The sequence below is a fragment of the Dipodomys spectabilis genome, unplaced genomic scaffold (assembly GCF_019054845.1).
Source record: "Dipodomys spectabilis isolate Male_0828 unplaced genomic scaffold, ASM1905484v1 ptg000092l, whole genome shotgun sequence".
Classification (NCBI taxonomy): Eukaryota; Metazoa; Chordata; class Mammalia; order Rodentia; family Heteromyidae; genus Dipodomys; species Dipodomys spectabilis.
The window spans coordinates 8,105,177-8,125,846 of record NW_024870769.1 but is presented as its reverse complement, the minus strand read 5'-3'; the positions used below and the strand labels follow the sequence as shown (position 1 = coordinate 8,125,846).

Here is a 20,670-nt window from a genome sequence, read left to right as displayed (position 1 = left end):
AGGCAGTCTTGTAAGGGATCTTTTCTTCTCTTGCAATCCCACAGCTCCAGTACTTGGTGACAAACCAAGTGTAAAACCACAATCATCTCAAGTGGTGGATCCAATACCTGACCTAAAAGCAACACTACTGCAGTCAGAGCTGCAGCCAGCAGCACCACTGGAGCCACACTCAGCTCCAAGACCTACTGTGGAGCTCCAGCATGAGCTATGGAGAGATGGAGATTATGACTTAACCTCTACCATTTTTGACCAGAGATGAACCCAACTGAATATTAGCCAATGATACACAGCACTCTACCCTCTTCACAAGAGCTAAGTCCAGAGCTCCAACTGCAAGATCCAGTTCTCCTTTCTAATGTAGAAACAGTGGCAGCTCCATCTCTCCCTGAGGCACCTAGCCCAAAGGCACCAACAACTTCAGTCCCAGGAATAGATCCACCAGCACATTCAGGAGAAGAGGCCATGTCAGTACCTATTTCTAGTACAGCAGCTGCCTCAAAGCAAGGCATAATTCTACCATCTGCTCAAGAGGTAGAAGTATCTGCAGTTCAGTCAGTGACTCCCAGTCCCATTGCAGCAGACAGCTCAGGGACAGAACTAGAGACTTCAGGAGGTGGAAGATTTGAATCTGGTCCTGGTTCTGCTATGGAGCAAGTGAAGGATCACTTGCTAGCTAGAGAGGCTCAGTCCCTTCAACTACTTGATGGGAAGCCAGAGCCATCTGCACAGTAGCCTCTACCATCACGTCTGGATGTAGCAAGAAAGTCTTCTAACTCCATGTTCAATCCTGCCAAGGGCAATGATCAAACTGTATGACCTTCTGGGGAAAAAAACTCAAGAGAGGCCTCAGGAAGACTGAAGAACTGGTAGGTATGCCTGAGGCCACAGACATTCTAGGAATGGTGGAAGGGGCTCCCAGAGCCAAAACCACCTGTTGACCCACTCCCTGAATGCCCCATCACACCTGGACTTTGCACAGCTGGCATGTTGCAGGAATGAGATGCAGCCACCGCACAAGAGCCTGCAGGAGCACAGGAGTGTGTCATGGGCAGGACCATAGACCTTCTGCCCAGTGCCTGCCTAGGAAGGGACCAGACCCAGATCGATTTCTTTTTTTTTTAATTTAATTTTATTTTATTTGTGAACATACTGTACAGAGGGGTTACAATTACATGGGCAGGATAATGCGTACATTTCTTACCAAGCATTGCAGCCTCCTCCTTTGTTTACCCTTCACATCCCTTCCCATCCTCCCCCCTCCCCCCCATCCCAATCCTTCTCCTCCCCCCCCCCCCGCCCCCCGCAACGACATTGTAAAGCTCATTTTGGACATGACACCCAGATCGATTTCTGTGTGCAGGGTAGTGGCCTTTGCTAGGGGCTGGAGAGTGGGTCACTGGAGGAGTAGGCCTGTCATGCCAAAAGTTCTTCTAGGTGGCTGTCTCCATGAGGCTGAAAGTAAGTCTGGGTTGATTTGAGAGAGGTTAAGCTGATCCTTCTGATCATTCTCTACCCAATGGCACAGGGCACAGTTCTTTTCCTGGGCACCATCCTCACATACCTAGCCTCACTGCACAAAGCCCAGGACTCCAAGGATGTAAGTGAGCAGGGCCCAGGGCTGGGAAATCAATCTTGACCCCAGCAAGAGCCTGAGTCCTCTCCAGCCCCAGGGTGCCAAGCACCACAGCAATCCTACCTGCTGATGTCCCAAGCTACCAGACCTCAGTGCTGCTGGTGACTTGGGTCCATTTCTCAGCGGGTGGTGAGTGTGAGTGGGATCATGACATCAGGTCTTTCAAGATAACATTGCATGTGGGACCAGCATGGCCTTCTCACTACAAGCTTCAATCTCTCCAATGTCCAGAGAGAGAGACAGAGAGACAGAGACAGAGATAGAGAGACAGAGACAGAGCTGAGCAGTCAGATACCTGTCCTCAGGCCCCAGACTGCCCTAGACCGAGAACAACCCTAGTTCATGTATGGACACATTCTGCCCTCTGCTGGAATGCAAAGACAGCCTTTATTGTGGAAGCACCATTTTCTCAGCACATTGGCTCTTGGACTTGCAGAGTCGTTGGATTAACATGAAAAGATGACAGGTGAGAAGAAGCAGCCCTCCTCCACAGGATGGCAGCTGTGTAGGCGACTTAGGTCCATACTTGCCTCTGAAGATGGCAACATTTAGTACAGAGCACAGGAGGAGATTGGGGCCCTGAGGGGGGATCTAGTACAGCTTCCTGGGGGTGAGCACTGGATCCTAGCGGAGAAACAAGGAGGATGCTGAGTGTGAGAGAGAGAGGAGTGAGCCCAGGTAAAGACCCAGAGTATGTTGCCTGGCCTAGCCTGCACTTGTGCAGGCCCAACACCATCCTGTTGTCAGGAATTCTAGGTCCTATCCATCATCAAGGAATAAGTCCACATGACAGGAGCTCCACGTGCTACCAAAGGTAAATTTTGTATCCTGTTTCCAGAACATCAAGTGCCTCAGCAAGTCTGAAAGGTAAGCTGGGGAAGGCAGTAGGGGCAGCAAATAGGGGGATCCCCAGAACCATCTCCTGAGAGCTGGTTCTGAGAGCGTGAGTCAGCATCCCACTGTTACCTGTTGAAGGCGGAGCACATGGCCTCCTGGGTCCCTAAGAGTCCTGGGAGGAAGCCCCAGTGTGGAGCCTGCTGTCCTCACAGCCACTTCCTGTCTTCGCTCCAAGCTGTCCAGGGAGCTGGAGCCTCCCCACAGGGCAGGCTTCCTGACCAGTAACACCAGGAGAAGCCCCCTCCCAAAGAAGCCCTCAAGGAAGTAAGTGCTTGGACCCACAGGACAAGGGACTCACAAAGGTCTGAGTGGCAGGAGAGGGAGTCAGAGACGCTGGGGCTGGCATCCTACTCACTCCCATACAGCCACTCTGTGACTGGGCTATGTGGCCTGAGCTCTGCCCATCGTACTTTCTTCATTGGGGTCACACAGGGGACCTCAGAAGTTTTGGCCAATGGGCTAGTTGGGAGTGAGCAGAATAATGAAGGCTGCCTCAGGCACAGAGGGCTATGGGGTATGGGGCTGCCATCTGATCTCAGGGAGGCCCTGGAATTAATTCAGCCCTTCTATTCCTTTTACCAGGCTTCTACCAGAGACCTCAGCAGCAATGGCAGCTCCCAGTTGAAGACAGGTACCCAGATGAGCAGTGGGAATATCAGCCACACACCCACCATGCAGTCAGGCTGCTCAGCCAGGCTCCCATTTGTTTCACTCTGATGGAGTCTTGCCTTTCCTGAGCCCCTAGTCCTCCAAGAGAGCTGGACATGCAGCTATTACTTAAGCTGAAGTATCTTCAACCCAGATGCCTGGATCTACCCACTGGTATGGACTCCAATGAAAGAAAATACCACTCGCTGATGCATTCTGAGAAGTTCAAGACTTTATACTACACAGAGAAGGGAAGAAAGAGCATGAAATGAAGTGCTTATCCATTGGGGTGAGTGGATTAGGTTAAAATGCTGAATTTATATATTAATAGTCCCTTAAAATGATTTCCCTAGGAGAGCAAGGTTGTTGTGTTTTTCTTTTCCTGGAATAATGAGAGAGACTTTCACATATCCTCTTCTAAGATGAAATCTTTCCAGGCTTCAAAGTCATTTATTTCAGGATGAGGAAGAGCAGTTCCCCCACCCATTTGTCAGGCCTGCTGAAGGAAACACACCTTCACCTCACACAGAGCCCTGAGTTCAAGGTGATGCCTTAAATCGGTGCCTCACAACTTCTAGGGCAAGGCTTTCAGGTGTTATCATGGGCCATTCCACAAACCCTGAAAGGGAGTATTGAAAAAACCACCTCTGCACCAGCAATTGGCAATGTGGGAAGCTCTGGGAAAATCATCCTCAAGCTACTGGAGAGGGGCTGGAGATAACCATGAACAACCGTAGGTCCCTGAGAAAGTGAAGCCACACCATGACAAGAGCAGTACTCCAGGGAGGGAAACACTACTGAACTGCAAGAAGAGGTAAACTCTGGCAAACCAAAATCACAGTTCTTCAAAACCAGGTACATTCCTAAAGTCTAAGCACCCTGATGAAGGAAAACGTAAGGAAACATGCCAATGAGCAAACACAGATCACAAACAGAGCATCAGTGCAGATGCCAGGGCCACTCACAGATTCCTCAGCTAATATTAATCCTCTCCACCCATAACTTCACCAAGAGATAAACTAATTCTTCCAAGATATAACCTATCACAGCTCACAAAACAATAATTGGAATTGTCCTATTAGGAGATATCTCATATTATCTCAATGAAATAAATAGCATAGGGATTTCTGACCTGAAGAGTGATTCACAACAGCAGAATACCTTTGGACAAAATCTCCAGTATGCCAAACCTACAACCATGATGCGGAAGGAAAGTAGAGACTATGTTCCTCCTACAATTCTCATAGAGCAGTGGCAAAGAAACCCCAGCAGGAGATCAACAGCAGATAATAACATCTAGCAAGCCATCTTTTAACCTGAGGAGGCAGTACTACTTCAACATTGAGCAGGACTTCACTGAGTATATATTTGCATAGATAGATAGATAGATAGATAGATAGATAGATAGATAGATAGATAGATAGATGGATAGATAGATAAAAGAAGAACCCCACAGGGTCATCTCCATGAGAAGGAAGGAAGTTTGGCCCAGTGCAACTTCCAAGCAGGATGAAGCAGGAGAGGAAAGAATGTCTTTAACCTGATGCCATTTGTATTTAGGATTGTGTGGGACTCAAAGCTCCAGAACTGTTTACCGAGGCTGGCATCAAACTGCAATTCTCTCAATATCCTATTACCCAGTCATATAACTCATCTTGCCTCTGTCATTTCTTTCCAAGAAGATATGGTAGGTAAATAAGTCATCCAATTAAATCCTGCCTGGATCCTCACTGAAGACTGTGTTTTGTTATGAGTGTCAATGAATGCAAATTGTCCACGAGTCAAAATGACTTCATAGTATTTAAAGGGAAACATATTAAAAGGGAAATAAAATCACAAGGAAGACGTCCGACCAATCTTTCATTCTGGAAATGACTTTTTCCTAACAGGATTACACTCACCAAGGCAATTTTAGGCTTATGAAGACAGTGCCATCTAGACTGTTAGCCACCAATGACCATCCCCTAGTTATAGATATTTAGGCCAAATTTTGTTTTAGACTCAGAGCCCAGGTGTAGGAGAAAAGAGTTCCTCATCTCCACATATTAGTTTACTCATACCTTTGTGACCAAGAGAGGAATTGATTTGGCTTAAGATGCTTTCCCCCTAGCAAAATTGTGTGTTTGTGCGTGTGTGTGTGTGTGTGTGTGCGTGTGTGTGTGTGTGTGTGTGTTTGATAGTTTACTGGAGATAAGAGTTTTATGGGGACTTTTCTATCTGGGCTGGCTTCAAACCGTATCCTCAGATCTCAGCCTCCTAAGTAGCTAGGATTACAGGTGTGAGCCATCAGCACCCTTCTCCCCTTATAAAATATTCTTTGTGAAAATATTCATATAACATACAAAGCCACTTAGTTCATTTTAAAGTGTCTGCCATAGGAGATAAGAAATGACACACCATGAACAGTTTTATCCGGAGAAATCCTGCGTTTCAAAGATCCTGGAGATGTTTACAAATAAAGAAAAAGAGGAAAACATGCAGCAAAGCCTTCTGAATGAAGAGACCACAACCCGGCCAGGATGCCAACATTGCTGGGTCTTCATCTAGGTATCTGTTGAGGAGCTACTATAGGCCACCATCTCTACCCAGTCCTTCACACCTTCCCTGAGATCGTCCCTACACTTTGGTGAGAGGGACATTGGTCCCCTCATCTTGATGTGCCCCTGCCAGCTTCCCGACCTTCCCAAGAGCTGAAGTGTTTTGGCAGGAGATAACAGTGGTCAGGCCCAGAAGGCAAGCATTCCCAAGGCTGACAGGGTATTTACTGCACAACTCCTCTTTATCATTCACACCTGTAACATCCTGAAGCCCTGAGAAGCTCACCTCCACATAATATCCAAACACTACATAAAACATTAAAAACTTAGCTAAGTGCTAAGATCTTCTGTTTCCATCAAGTTTTTACTTCCCTTTGCCCTCATGTTTCTGGTTCATAGTGGCCAACTTGAGCCTCCACTCAGCCATTCTTCCAAGCTCTGAGGATGGAGCTATGGGAGAGTATGGTACTGCAGAAGGCCTGGGATTTGGGCTGAAAGGGTGGGAACTCTTCACAGTCTTCCAACTCTTCATGTGACCATGGCAACCAGTCATCTGAGTGCCAAAAAGCAAATGCATAAAAAGAGCTTGGAGAGGTATACCATATTGTGGATGTCTCTATCAGAGAAGTAAAATCCTGAAATTGCAAGTTATCATGCAAAGAAAATGGTTAATTCACTACACACACACACACACACACACACACACACACACACACACACACACACACAGAATGCAAGTTTTAGGAAATATGAAGGTAAAAGAAATAGATTACTCCTAAAACATGAAATCTCCATAGATTGGAATAAAAAAGTCATTACAGATTAATGTCAAATTGACATGGAAGCCAGGTACTGGTGGCTCATGCCTATAATCCTAGTGACTCAAGGAGGCTGAGATCTGGAGATCAAGGTTTTTTTGGGGGGAGGGTGAGGGGGGTCCGGTCATGGGCCTGAACTCTGAGCCTAGGTGCTGTCCCTCAGCTCTTCAGCTCAAGGCTAGCACTCTACAACTTGAGCCACAGCGCCACTTTCAGCTTTTTTTTTCTTTTTGCTTATGTGGTGCTAAGGAATCGAACCCAGGGCCTCAGGCATGCAAGGCAAGTGCTCTACCACTGAGCCACCTTCCCAGTCCATGGAGATCAAGGTTTGAAGCCACCCTAGGGAGATAAATCCAAGAGAATCTTTAAGCAGCAAAAAGCCAGTAGGGGAGCTGTAACTCAAGTGATACAGTGTCACCAAGGACCAAAGTAGTACAAAGCTGTGAGTTCAAGCCTCACTATTGAAATAAGCAAAAACTAGAAAGAGTACCTGGAACACTTTCCCTCAGTTGAGCATCAACACTGTATCAAGGACAGTACTGTCATGTGGTCAGCATCTCAGAGATGCAGCTTTGTGGTTGGTTTTTAGAGTGTGGTTTTCTTCTAATTTCTACTTCCATTTGTTAATTCATCTTTACCCAGGGGGACTACAGATTTGAAAACTCCTGTATTCACAGGAAAGTAACCATGATTAAATGTGTGTTTATTTCCCTGTAGCTAGAAGAAAGGATTGCAAACATTCCCAAACCAACGAAATGATAAAAAGTGAGTTATAGATATGCTAAATACCTTGATCTGACCATTATATATTGTAGAATTATATTGCAACACCACAAGGTATCCTGTAAGTATGTACAGTCTTCATGTGTCTAGTAAAAATATATTTAACCAGGTGCTAGTGGCTCACACTTGTACTCCTAACCACTCAGAAGGCTGAGATCGGAGGACTGAGGTTTGAAGCCAACCCAGGCAGAAAAGTCTGAGACTCATCTCCAATTATCCAGCAAATACAGTGGCTAAAACTGTAGAGTATCAGCCTTGAGTGAAAAGAGCAACAGGCCCTGAGTTCAAGCCACTTTACTGACCTACCAAAGTAAATACATTTAAAAAGATATTTTAAAGCCTATGAGGATACATCAACACTGAGAAATTTATCTTTGTAGAGAAAATAGAATCAATGATGTATTCAGCAAAATAGGACCTGAAATACATTTAACAAAATGGTAATATGCATCTTAAAGGGTAAACCACTCTAATATAAACTATCATTATTCTCAAAGCTTCTCTTGGGAATGCTTTGCATCTCCCCTTTCCCTTAATGAAACATTACATAAATTATTTTATTTGTATTTATTCTTTTTTTTTTTTCATTTATTTATGACATGGTAGTATCACTATGGTGTCCTGGCTGGCTCCAAACTCAAGCAATCCTCCTGAAAGCCCCAAAGAAACTAGACCTGCAGAGTAAGTCTCTTGGCCTGGCTTAGGAAGTTTTCATTATATACAAAGTTGTAGAGGAATCAGGGGCCAATGAACCAACAGTTAGGGTAGTTTGCTTGACCTACTAGTTCACATACTTGGATATTTGTAAAAGTTTGATAAACATATAATGGCACACGCCTGTCACCTCTCTGCTATCTGTGAGCAGGCCTGGCTAAATCACATAGAAGAGGCATTAAAACCTGGGCGTTTAACTTCGTATCTCCAAACAGAGCTGGGAAGTCTTGCATGCTGGTACTGAGATTGAAATGGTGGAGAACGTTTTTGTTCACTGTCGCTAGGTTTCAATTCGAAAGCTCAATGAGGCAGTCGCAGTTAGAAAGTTTGAAGTGAGTTTCACAATCTCTCAGAGGAAAACCAAGATTTTCAGGAAGCACTTCCTCACCTGTCTCAGGCTGAAGAGGTAAATCTGCACCCAGGCCCAGGAGGGCAAGCACCTGGGTTCTGACTCTGGGTAACAACCCTACACACCCACTTCCTCCTGTGTGGCGCAATGCATAATGGGAAATGTAGTCTTCCTCGGACACAGAACCATTGGGCGGGGCTCTTTCAGGCTCCTCCCGTGCATGCGCTTCCGCGCCCATTTAGGGCATTTTCCGCTCAGAAATTCCGGTTCCTGGCGCTGTGCCGCGCTCCTGGGAAGTTTCCGAGGTTAAGTTCAGTGTTGTGAGTGCCGGAGCCCGGGTGGCAAGAGGCCCCGCCGTGCCTGGCGAACCTGGGGACCTGAAATGTGAGTGGATGGCAGGCAGGCAGGAAAACGGGCTGCAGGCGGCAGCTGGAGCCGGGCGGGTAGCCTGGAGGCTCCACGCACTGCCGGTCCCTCCGGTCTGGGTGACTGTGCCTGGGGTCGTGATTGCTTTGTCAGAGTCGGTTCTGCCAGAATCAGTGTCCTTCCAGGTGCCGGAACCTAGCTGGCTCGGGAAGGCTCGCGGGCAGGCTAGAAGGTTGTCCAGACTAGGAGAGCTGGGGAGGCCTGCGCTTCTGTTCCACGCCTGATTCTGCTGTGAGCCAGTGTGATGACATCATTTGTCCAGCTGAACGATGGACGAGTCACAATTCTAGTGAGGTTGTGAAGGGTGTGCTGGCCGAGTCATGTGCTATGGCAGTTGTGTTGGTGGGGTTCTGTGTTGTTTCTTGTGGGGACATTTCTAGTCCCCTTCTGGGCGCTGTAGCCTCTTAGCACTCCTGGCTCCAGTTCACATATGTTTGTACACGACTGGCTGATGGACCTGTATTCCTTGGAATTAAGTAAGCGTGGCAGATTCGAAGGAGAGCAAATTCTGAACAGGAGTGTGCATCCTGAAAGAACACTGTCCTTGTGAACTGTCACTAGCCCTAAAGAGCAGAGGCAGAGAAGCACTAGAACGGGAAGATCTGGTTAGCCTCCCTTGCCCTAGAAATGATTGATTCTGCTTTCAAGAGCACAAGATTCAGGTGGTGCTGTTTTCTCCAAACTCCTAGCCACTGTCCAGCTTTGAGAGGGAAGAGTTGAGCTGGAGTGAGCAATGAGCCAGAGCTGAATTATCATAGGGGATAGGAGGCTGTGGTTTGTAGTGGAGAGACACCTTGTCACTCCTGGAAGGATCTGCCTCTGCAAGAACCCAAATCCCAGTCTCATTGATTCAATCTAACCCCACTATCATTTCTACAATGCAAGCTCTCTCAAAAGTATCCTGTTATTAAATGTGGTATCTAGAGATGTGCTTCTACTTGCTTTCCCCTGGTGATATTTCTGTGCTTTAAAAAAAAATGACAAAACAAAATTTAGGGTGATATATCTTGTTCAATGTTGTTTGGTTTGTAGATGTTAATACTGAAGTTTTAGCTAGGGTTACCCATTTTGTGACAATTTGCCAAAAGCATTATGTTTTCAATTGGGAATTTTTTTTTTTTTTTGGTGGTGGGTTGGGGGAGGGTGTGGTTAAAGTCAATGTGGATAAACATTGCTTCAAAATACTTAACGTGAAATATGCTGATCTTGTTCTTTATCCTCAGCACTTCCAATGGCTTTTGTGACTTAAAAATACTACTAACATGGATATTTTCCCACATTTATTTATTTATTTATTTATTTTGGTCAGTTATGGGGCTTGAACTCTGAGCCTGAGTGCTGTCCCTCAGCTCTTCACTTGAGCCACAACGCCACTTCTGGTTTTCTGGTGGTTTATTGGAGATAAGAGTTTCAAGGGCTTTCCTGCCCGGGCTGGCTTTGAACCGTGATCCTTGGATCTCAGCCTCCTGAGTAGCTAGGATTACAGGCATGAGCCACGGGCACCTGGCTTATTTTTCCACTTTTAATATGTCAAATTCTACAGTACAATAATGAAATTATTTTACATTAGTTAAAATAAGAAGGACTGAATATACTTCTATTCCAAACTAGTATTACTCCCTCTTTTAAGTGGGGATTGCTTTATTATTATTATTATTAGTCACAGGACTTGTACTCTGGGCCTGGGTGCTATTCCTCAGCTCTTCGTCTCAAGCAGTGCTCTACCACTTGAGCCACAGTGCTACTTCTGGTGTTCTCGTGGTTAATTGGAGTTTCACAGACTTTCCTGCCTGAGCTGGCTTTGAACGGGGATCCTCAGCTCTCAGCCTCAGGAGTAGCTAGGATTAGTCGTGAGCCACTGGCGTCCAGCAGAAATTATATTGTTAAACAGAAATTTTGTAATATGAAACTTGCAAATTTTTGCTGTAGGAATGTCTAGAATTCAACACAGAGAGAAAAAACTCCTCACAATGGAATCTATGAAAATTTGAGTCTCATAAGTTGAGATATTCAGCCTACAACAAACATGTTTTTCACCATATAAAAACATTATTGTGGGCTGGGAAGGTGGCTCAGTAGTAGAGCGCTTACCTTGCATGCCTGAAGCCCTGGGTTCGATTCCTCAGCATCACATAAGCAAAAAGAAAAAAAGCCGGAAGTGGCGCTGTGGCTCAAGTGGTAGAGTGCTAGCCTTGAGCTGAAGAGCTGAGGGACAGCGCCCAGGCCCAGAGTTCAGGCCTCACGACTGGACCCAAAAAATAAAAGAATAAAAAAAAAATTATTGTGATGCAGAAAAAGTTAAAACTCAAATGTATACATTATTTTTTAATGATTCAGTTGTTTATTGTTTATTTGTTTTTTGCCAGTCATGGGGCGTGAACTCAGAACTTCAGTACTGTCCCTGAGCTTTTGTTCAACTTGAGCCACAGCACCACTTCAGGCTTTTTCTGTTTATGTGGTACTGAGGAATTAAACCTGGGGCTTCATGCATACTAGGCAAGCACTCTACCCCTGAGCCACATTCCCACCCCGATTCACTTGGTCTTTCCTAGCAACAGCAACCTTACTTGACTTTCATGATGATTTACATTATTTGTCCACATGGCTTCCAATTCACTTCATTTTATTCCCAGAGTTTGTCTCCTACATAATTTTGTTCCAAAACCCAGACCTATGAAGCTACTAGTATTTCCTATGTAGTAAATCAATCATCATGCCCTATATATCCAGCAAAATAGCCAAGGTTTTTCACAGTATACTTGCACTGAGGAAGGCTAGCATTAAGGAATTTTCAAACCTTTGTTCACATCATATTCACTGATGTCCCTTGGCCAAAGCATGTTAAATGGCAAGATGCAGATCAGTGCTTCAGGCTACTCTGGGTAGAGGAAGATGTGCTCTCTGGGAGCCAGTATTGGAACAGGAAACCACCAGAAATATATATTCTATACATTTTTCCTCTAGACTTCTGAGAGAAAAATACTGTATTGTAACAAACATTCCTTCCATGATGCATCAATATTGCAAAACAGAAGGTATAGTGAAATGCTTAACGGAGTCCTATATGGTATCTTTTCATTAAAAGGAAAATAATCCATATATTCCTAAATGCATTTCTGTAATTCATAATCTTAGTAAAGACATCATATGTCTTTCTTTGGTTTATATTATTCAGTCATTTTTTGAGGGAATATTAGTTGTTCCCTCACCTAGAAATGAATTATACCTATACTATCTACCAATTAATGGATTGTGGATACATCTTTACTGACAAATATAATGTATCATCTACTTGAGGCATGAGTCTTCTCCCACAGGAAGGTTTATTATTATTATTATCATCATTATCATCATCGTCATCATCATTATTCTCTTCCAATCCATGTGTAGTGTCTTGGTTCTTTCCTGACTCCATTTCATTTACCTTCTTTCCCAGCTGTGCTGTCAGAATTGTCTCTGCATTGCCAACAACAGAAGAAAATGAATGGATCTCTGGTGAGACTGTTTTATTTCTTTCTGTGTTTTTCATGAATTTTTTCACGAACTTATTGGGGTCCAAGAATTAAAATGGAAAAGTAGAAAAGATTTATCCTCCAGAAAATGTTTATAAATAAGATAAAAATGGCTTGTAGATTTAGCAGACTATGAAATATTAAAAGTCAATCTAATTTGAGTGCAAATTTACTTTGAATTTGTCTCTGCTGTTTCTGATGTGAGAAAAAGTAGTCAGACTTGTTCCATGATCCAATGACACATAGAGGTAAGTAAGCAAGCAAACTTCTTATGGGATGCAAAGATTTGCTGGTCATTGGTCTGAAATCTCATTCTCATTAGTCATATATTAGCTTATCTTAATGATGTTAAATTATGTTATAAACATTTTTCTGGAGTTACTTTCGTCCCAAACATCTTTGCGCGTTAGAGAGACCTGAGTAAGCCATATACTTAAATGACTGTCTGCACATAACCCTTTTCGGTTGGGAGAACAATATAAGGCATAGAGTTGCATTTTTCCCCCAAAAGCTCACTAGTCACTTAAATTTTAGTCAACTCCATGATAGTTTTTCAGTGTTTTTTCTTACGTAAAATTGATGCTATATTTGAAGAAGTTGTCTATGGCCTTTCTAGAAATCTTTATTCCTATCTAAAGTGGCCTGCCATGCTATTTTTTTTCTACTTCTCTCCTCTCCTCTCCTCTCCTTTCCTTTTTATTATTATTTAAAACGTTTATTAAACACAGGGTTTCACTTAAGTAAATCAACCAAAGAGTTGACATTCTTTGGACAGTGTCACCCCTGCTCTCGCTCTCTCTAGGTTTTTCCCTTCCTTCTTACCTTCAGGTTGTGTAGTTCATTTTCAGCATGGTATCCTGTGATACCATAGCTGTCTTTTTCTGTTGGAAATCAGGGATATTGGGATGCTGTGAAGGAATAATGACACCAATTCACAAAGCTCAGCAAGGTAAAATATACTTCTGCATAAGGGTGTGTCATCAACCAAAAATCTGGCAAGCAAGCACATGGACCAGGTAGCTGTTCCAATTTTATCTCTTATGCAGCATTCCCTGCCCCTCTGTGAAAACTGGGACAAGCTCAGGTTCATAATCACCTCATACTTGGAAGAGGATGGGATATCTCAATTATTCACACTCTCTTCTACTTTCTTTACTTGCTGATGTTGTCTTAAAATAAGCAGCAAGGGCCAAGCCACAAGTCCAAGTCAAGAACTTTTAAACAACCCATCTTGATAGAAAAGATCACTTTTCCTTTTATACAATCTCTGGTTGAGCTTTTCAGTACTGGTATTTGCTTATGGAAGCCTTATGTTCATTTATTTTATTATCCTTTAGGGCATTCCTTTATGAGTACTGTTACTGAGTTCTTATTTTGGGTGGGGGGGGTCAGATCAGACAATGCCTTATGTCTTTATTCCATTTACATAAAAATACTACTGTGATTTCATTTATGTCTAACATTTTGCTACTTCTTTTCTCCTTGTCTCATCTGATATTTGTGTCTTCCTATCTTCTTAGGTAGTATTAATCAAATCTTTCTAGCATAATCATCTCTGAATATCCACAGGAATGTTTCCAGAAACCATTACAGATACCAAACTAGATGTTCAGGTTCCTTACATAAAACTGTACTGTGATTTCATATAACCAGCACATATCCATCTATATACTTTAAATCACCTCTGAATTACCTCTGACACCTAGTACAAATTAAATGCAATGTGAACAGTTGTTATTCAGCATTTTTCAGGACATTATCACAATTTTTATGTCTTTACCATATTCATAACAGGAGACATGTTTCCAAAATTTAAGATCAATAGTTGCTTGAATTTGTGAGACTCACAAATATGCAAGGCCGGGCTGGCAAGGTGGCTCAGCAGTAGAGTGCTTGCCTCGCATGCATGAGACCCTGGGTTCAATTCCTCTGCACCACATAAACACAAAAGGCCAAAAGTGGCACTGTGGCTCAAGTGGTAGAGCGCTAGCCTTGAGCTGAAGAGCCCAGAGATAGCGTTCAAGCCCCATGACTGATAAAAAAAATAATAATAATATGCAAGGCATACTGTATTTATTTTTTGCCAGTGTTATCATATATGAGCACTAAGTGTGGTACTGTATTTTCCTCATGAATGAAAAACCAAGGATTTTACATTGATTGGAAGTTCATACTCAGGCTGAAGCATGGAGAAGAAGCCAAAGCTGTAAGCAACATGTACTTGAAGTTTTATTTCTAGAACTCTGTTTTGGTATGGCAGCCATGGGAAATTTAATATACCTAGAGGACTATCATACTGCATCCTAACATATAGGTTTTTTTCAAGGGAATAGTTCCATATATAAGCTTGATCCTTTTAAAATTAAAACAAATGAGTGATATTGTGCATTTGAATTTAGAGCAAATGCTGTAGCAATTGAATGTTTGATCTGTATTCCTAGTTTATATACTTTTGTTTTCAATATGTATTGAAAGATAGGTGAGTACTGAATCTTCATTCATATGTTACTTATATGCTATTGTAATTTTTGTTTTAAGCCATCATTTAAAAAATTACATGAAACATATGGATATGTATCGATTGTGTGTGTGTGCGCGCGCACGCATTTTGTGTGTGTGTGTGTGTGTGTGTGTGTGTGTGTGTGCGCCGGTGCAGGGGTATTCCTTTACACCTATCTACAAATTTACTATTGCTCTGGTCCCATCAGTACATCTAAGTTAGCACCTTTTGTCTTTCTCTAAGTTGGACAATTTCATGTAGCACTCTGGTTATGCTGCTAATGAATTATCTTAATCTGAAAATATGTTCAATCCACATTGTTAGAATAGTTTTTCTGGACAGAAGATTGTACAATGAAGGTTATTTTCTTTGCAGCCTTTACGTACATATTTCCTTTTGATGGGTTGGGGTCAGCATTCATTTCTGGTATTGCTAAGCATAGTGAAAGTAGTAAGATGGTTGGAAATTCTTTGTAGTAGGACTCAGCATGAGAATAAAACTCTCTTTGTGCCCTCTGCACAACACCTTAATACAAAATACTGTTCTATCCACTTACATTTAGTCCCACATTTTTCGGATCAATTCTCTTATCTTTATTCTTATTTTAATTTGTTCTCAGGTTAGTCACATCGCACACTGCTTTCTTAGATTCTCTCTCCCACATGCCTTCCATCCTTCCATGAAGAACTAGTAAAATGCAAATCTGGTCAAAACACAATTTATTCCCCTCTCATTTATGTTCTCTATTGTAGAAGGTGGGTGATGTCATAATAAACAATGCTACCAGTTCTTTAGTATTTAGCAATGAAATATAACAGGGCCTCAAAACATCTTTAGGTATATACTAACAACAATGAGTACATGAAACTTATATTATGAGAACTAAGTAAACTCTTATATGTCCCAAATAATTACAATCAGTTTTCTTGAGTACTGTATCTACCTTTAACACTTATCACCTAAACACTACTGTGTTTTTGTAGATCTGCTAGTGTGGTATGTACCCCTTGTAATTTCCTGATTGAGCTCTGATATCCTAGATCCTAGACCTCTAGTTCCAGTTGATGCTGTTAGTGCAGATCATTAGCTCCTTAGGAGAGAATTATTATCTTGTTGTCCTTGCTTGCAACAGAAGGATTTCCTAATTGATAAGAGAAACTTTGATTTAGTAACTAATAAGTTAGTATAGAAACAGGTATTTCTATTTTGTCTTTCTTTCCCATACTGCATACATAACAGAGCAAGCACCAGTTATTTTATGTAACATAGAAACATATGTGAGAGGAATGGAATCCTCAGACTTAGTTTTCTCATGACTCAGGGCTAATGACTTTTTGAAATGTGCCATTACAGGGGTCGGTATCATTTGAGGATGTGTCTGTAGACTTCAGCTGGGAGGAGTGGAATGAACTGGATAATGCCCAGAGGATTCTATACAGGGATGTGATGCTGGAGACATATAGCAACGTGGTATCCTTGGGTGAGCAAAGGTCACATTAATTCCCAGGAGCAAGTGCTTTGTTCTTAATAAATATGTGAATATTTATCAGATTTAATGCTATTTAGATGTAATATTCTAGTTACCTCCCTATAACAAAAAGTTTAATTTGGTTGCACAACTCCTGAGGTCATCTCATCATTCTTCAAGATGTTGAGTGAATAGTTTGGTGAAAGTTCTATACTGTTACCCAGTAACAGCCCACTCTGTTCCTAAATGTGAGTTGATTATGAAGCTGAAGCAAAACAGCAGAGCCATGAATGAGAGAAGAGCCCTTAGAACAGGGCTTCGCAGGTGATTCAGTGCATTATGGATAGGGAGGTTGTAAAGATCAGAGCCAGTGTTGCTGTTTCAAGCTGATCTCAACAGTTTTCTCAGCTTTTACACCTGAGGACAGCTTCTGTCATTCATTGTCCATCTGCCTTCTGCAGTCTTCATTGGTGCCTCTAGTATAAATGTATCTCCCTATTTTTGTTTGTTTAACTCTCACTAAGAGTCCAGTCACTTTCTGGCTCTTAAATTTTCTTCTTGGTTAATTTTACTATATTTTCAGTTGCTTTTTTACCATTCATTTCTAAAATCTTTTCCCCTAAGCATTTATTAATAATTCATGAATTCCTCCAGTTATTTTAAATAATTCACATGACCTGGTATTTTTGTTACTGTGTAGATAACAATATAGATCAAACTTACTTCCTTCGAAGAACTTATACTATTCATAGAACATTAAACAAAGATGTTTAGTTGTAAGATAAGAACCACAAAGAAAGTTTTACCTGGATGAGACAGAAAAAAGAATAGGATAAGAGACAATATTTACATAGGGACATAATTTACTTTTAATGTAATGCTTTTCCAAATTTGACATATAAAATATAGGTTGATATACAATGTCTATAAAGTATACATCACTATTGGAAATGTGAATTTACCAATCAGTAATTTAAAGCTATTTAAAAACAAAGGCACATATTTGTGGAGAAGGTCATCTATAAGTTGAGAGAAATGAGAAAATAGGTTTAGGAGAAGCTTTCTCTACCAGGTTGTCTAAGATCATTACACCAGGACATAGTTCTCTAATATTTCCCTTTAACAGGGTACTGCATTCCTAAACCTGAAGTGATTGTTAATCTGGAGCAAGGGGCAGAGCCATGGCCCAGAGAAGCCCTAGACAAGAATATCACAGGTGAGTCAGCATTTACTGGACATGGATGTTAAAAAGACCAGAGCTCATTGAGACGTTCTCATTCATCTCCCAGCTCCTGGATTCCTGTGTTACTGGTTCTTTCCAACAGGTACTGGAGCAATGGATGCAGACATGCCATAATCTCTTAAAAACTCCATGAGAGGAGGAATGAATTTCACTGACTGACATGACATAACAGAAAATGTCTCCCCTTTTTCTGCTTCTGTATGGTCAGTTTTGTCAGCACTAGCTTAAGGGAATTACAAGAACAGATCAACAGGGCAGATGCTTAGCATTGGAAAACAAGATGTGAGAAGGTAGTAAGATAAATGCACACAGGCACTTTTCCTGATTTCCACAAGATTATTATGGAAGATTAGACACCCATAATCTTGTCTTTACTTAAACAGAGGATAAGGACTTATAAAACCATCAGTTTTCTGCTAGCATCAGTCACTCCCCAAGTGTTCACAGTTCTCACAGGGCCACACTGGGTATGGCAGGGAAGCAGTTCAAGGCCAAGTGAATCAACAGTTAAAGGAGAGCATCCTGAATTCTCTGTGGGAGTATTTAAGATTAGTATTTCTCCTATGTCTTTGTGTAAAACTTTCTAGAACAAAACAGAAAATAGAAAACTTACAGGAGACCCATTGTGTTGGGAGCTAAGTAGGACAGCAGATTTGCAGGCCTCAGGTAAGTGAGAACAAAGCTTCTCAAAGGAACACAAACCTGGGATTCAGAACCAAGGCTTTCAGCAGAATTAATATGACTGAGTTGGAGGCCTGGTATCTCCCAAGTGGGTGCGGTTCTGGTAGGTGCAACTGTATCAAAATAAGGAATTTAAAAGACATTTTGCAGAACATAGAGAAGAAACAACTTGAAAATTCCCCATAGACGCCAAGTGGAATTTTCAGGGAGAAGTGAGAATTTGTCAAACATAGGCATAAATCCTCACTCTTACGAACCACTCCTGCTTAGGTGACAGCTAACTTACCCTTTCATACATCCTTAGGTTCCCTGATCCTGGAATGTATTTCTATTTTCAATTCTAAAGTTTCAGAAGGAAAGTAGCACAGAATATCCATAATTGTTGCATAACCAAATGAAGCAAAAGTCTTCCCTAAAACTAACCCAAAAAATGAAAGGAAATAAGTGTCAGATTATATGTTTTTAGCTTAAAAGTATTAGCAGTCAGTTATTGAGTATTTTGACTAAATATTTCCTCTGGTATTAAAACAGAATGAAATGTAAAGAACCATAGAAGAACATGACTATATCAATATTTGTTAAGTAACTAATTAGAGAATAATTAATACTGTTCTCCTAAACCCATTCCTAGTACTGTTATTTTTGAATCTTTAGAGAGGTAATGTCTTTATTTGAGCATTTTTTAAGATGCCATTTTTTAAGATGCTTGGATGCCATCATGATTTTATCCTGCCTTTCTGTTAAACATTTTAGATGTCCAGCAAGTAGATAGCTTGATGGAAATACGCCAGGAAAGTCGAGACACACATCTGTTGCCAGTTGTAATCACCAGAAGCAACACAGTAGAGGAAAGTGTCATTTTTTAGGTGTAAAACATGGAGCAAATCTTTTTACACAAACCAGACCTCACTGTTCAGCAAGAAACTCACACAGGAGAGCTACTCTACTAATGTAATGAATGTAATTACTGGAAGTCAGACCTCAGCAGGCTTCAGAGAAATCACACAGGAGACAAATCACATGGATGTAACACATGTGGAAAGTCTTTCAAGTAGAACCCATGGTTCAGTATGTATCCAAGAAGACACACAGGAGAGAATTCTTAGGAATGTAAACCAAGTGGAAAGTCTTTCAAATGGAAATCAAAGGTCAGTGTGTATCAAAGAACATATAGGGGAGAAGCCATATGTGTAATAAATGTGGAAAGTCTTTAAGCCGGCTGTCAAATCTCCGCAAACATCAGAAAATACACACAGGAGAGAAATCTTATCAATGTAACAAATGTGGAAAGTCTTTCTACTACAAGTCCCAACTGAGTTTGCATCAGAGAACACACACAGGGGAGAAGCCTTATGAATGTAACACATGTGGAAAGTCAGACAGATGTCAACTCTCCACATCCACGCAGAAGAGAAACCATATGAATGTTACAAATGTGGAAAGTTTTTCAGACACAAGTCAAATCTCCGCCAACATCAAAAAATACACACAGGGGAGAAACCATATGAATGTAACACATGTGGGAAGTCTTTCAGACAAATGTCAGAACTCTGCAAACATAAGAAAATACATACAGGAGAAAAACCATATGAATGCAACATATGTGGAAAATCTTTTGTCACCAAATCAACACTCAGTCGGCATCAGACAGCACACACAGGGGAAAAACCTTATGGATGTAACACATGTGGAAAGTCCTTCAGATGGATGTAAAGTCTCTGCATCCATCAGAACACACACACAGGGGAGAAACCTTTTGAATGTGACACATGCGGAAAGTCTTTCAGAGAAATAGCAAATCTTCACAGGCATCAGAGCACACACACAGGAGGAAAATCTTATGAATGTAACACATGTGGGAAGTCTTTCGCCACCAAGTCAACACTCTGTCGGCATCAGACAACGCACACAGGTGAGAAACCTTATGTATGTAAGACGTGGAAAGTCTTTCTGTCACATGTCAACTCTCCGCATTCATCAGAGCACACACACAGGCGAGAAATCTTATGAATGTGACACATGTGGAAAGTCTTTCAGACGGATGTCACATCTCCACATCCATCAGAGGACACACACAGGAGAGAAATGTTATGAGTGTAACACATGTGGAAAGTCTTTCCTATACAAGTCAACCCTCAATATTCATCAGCGAACACACACAGGAGAGAAGCCTTATGAATGTGACAGATGTGGAAAGATTTTCAGCCATACCTCAAGTCTCTACAGGCATCAGAGAACTCACAGCTGAGAGAAACCTTATGAATGTAAACAATGTGGAAAGTCTCAAGCAGATTTCAGCCTTCAACAAGCATCAGACAGGCCATATGAATGTAAAACGTGGAAAGTATTTCAGATGGATATCAAATCTCTGCATCAGAGTGCGCACACACACAGGAGAAAAATGTTGGGAATGTAACAATTGTGGAAAGTCTTTCATCTACAAGTCAGATCTTAACAGACA

The 20,670-nt window shown here is 41.8% G+C and overlaps 1 protein-coding gene across 1 annotated transcript; it reads left to right on the top strand.

Moving 5' to 3' along the window:
* The first annotated feature begins 3,046 nt into the window (after positions 1-3,046).
* LOC122112111 (zinc finger protein 39-like) lies at positions 3,047-19,095 on the top strand. Its single transcript, XM_042684963.1, has 6 exons — positions 3,047-3,161; positions 8,638-8,763; positions 12,242-12,300; positions 16,171-16,297; positions 17,412-17,501; positions 18,963-19,095. Exons 1-6 carry the CDS (start codon positions 3,047-3,049, stop codon positions 19,073-19,075), a joined length of 630 nt encoding a protein of 209 aa, XP_042540897.1. The 3' UTR covers positions 19,076-19,095.
* The last annotated feature ends 1,575 nt before the right edge of the window (positions 19,096-20,670 follow it).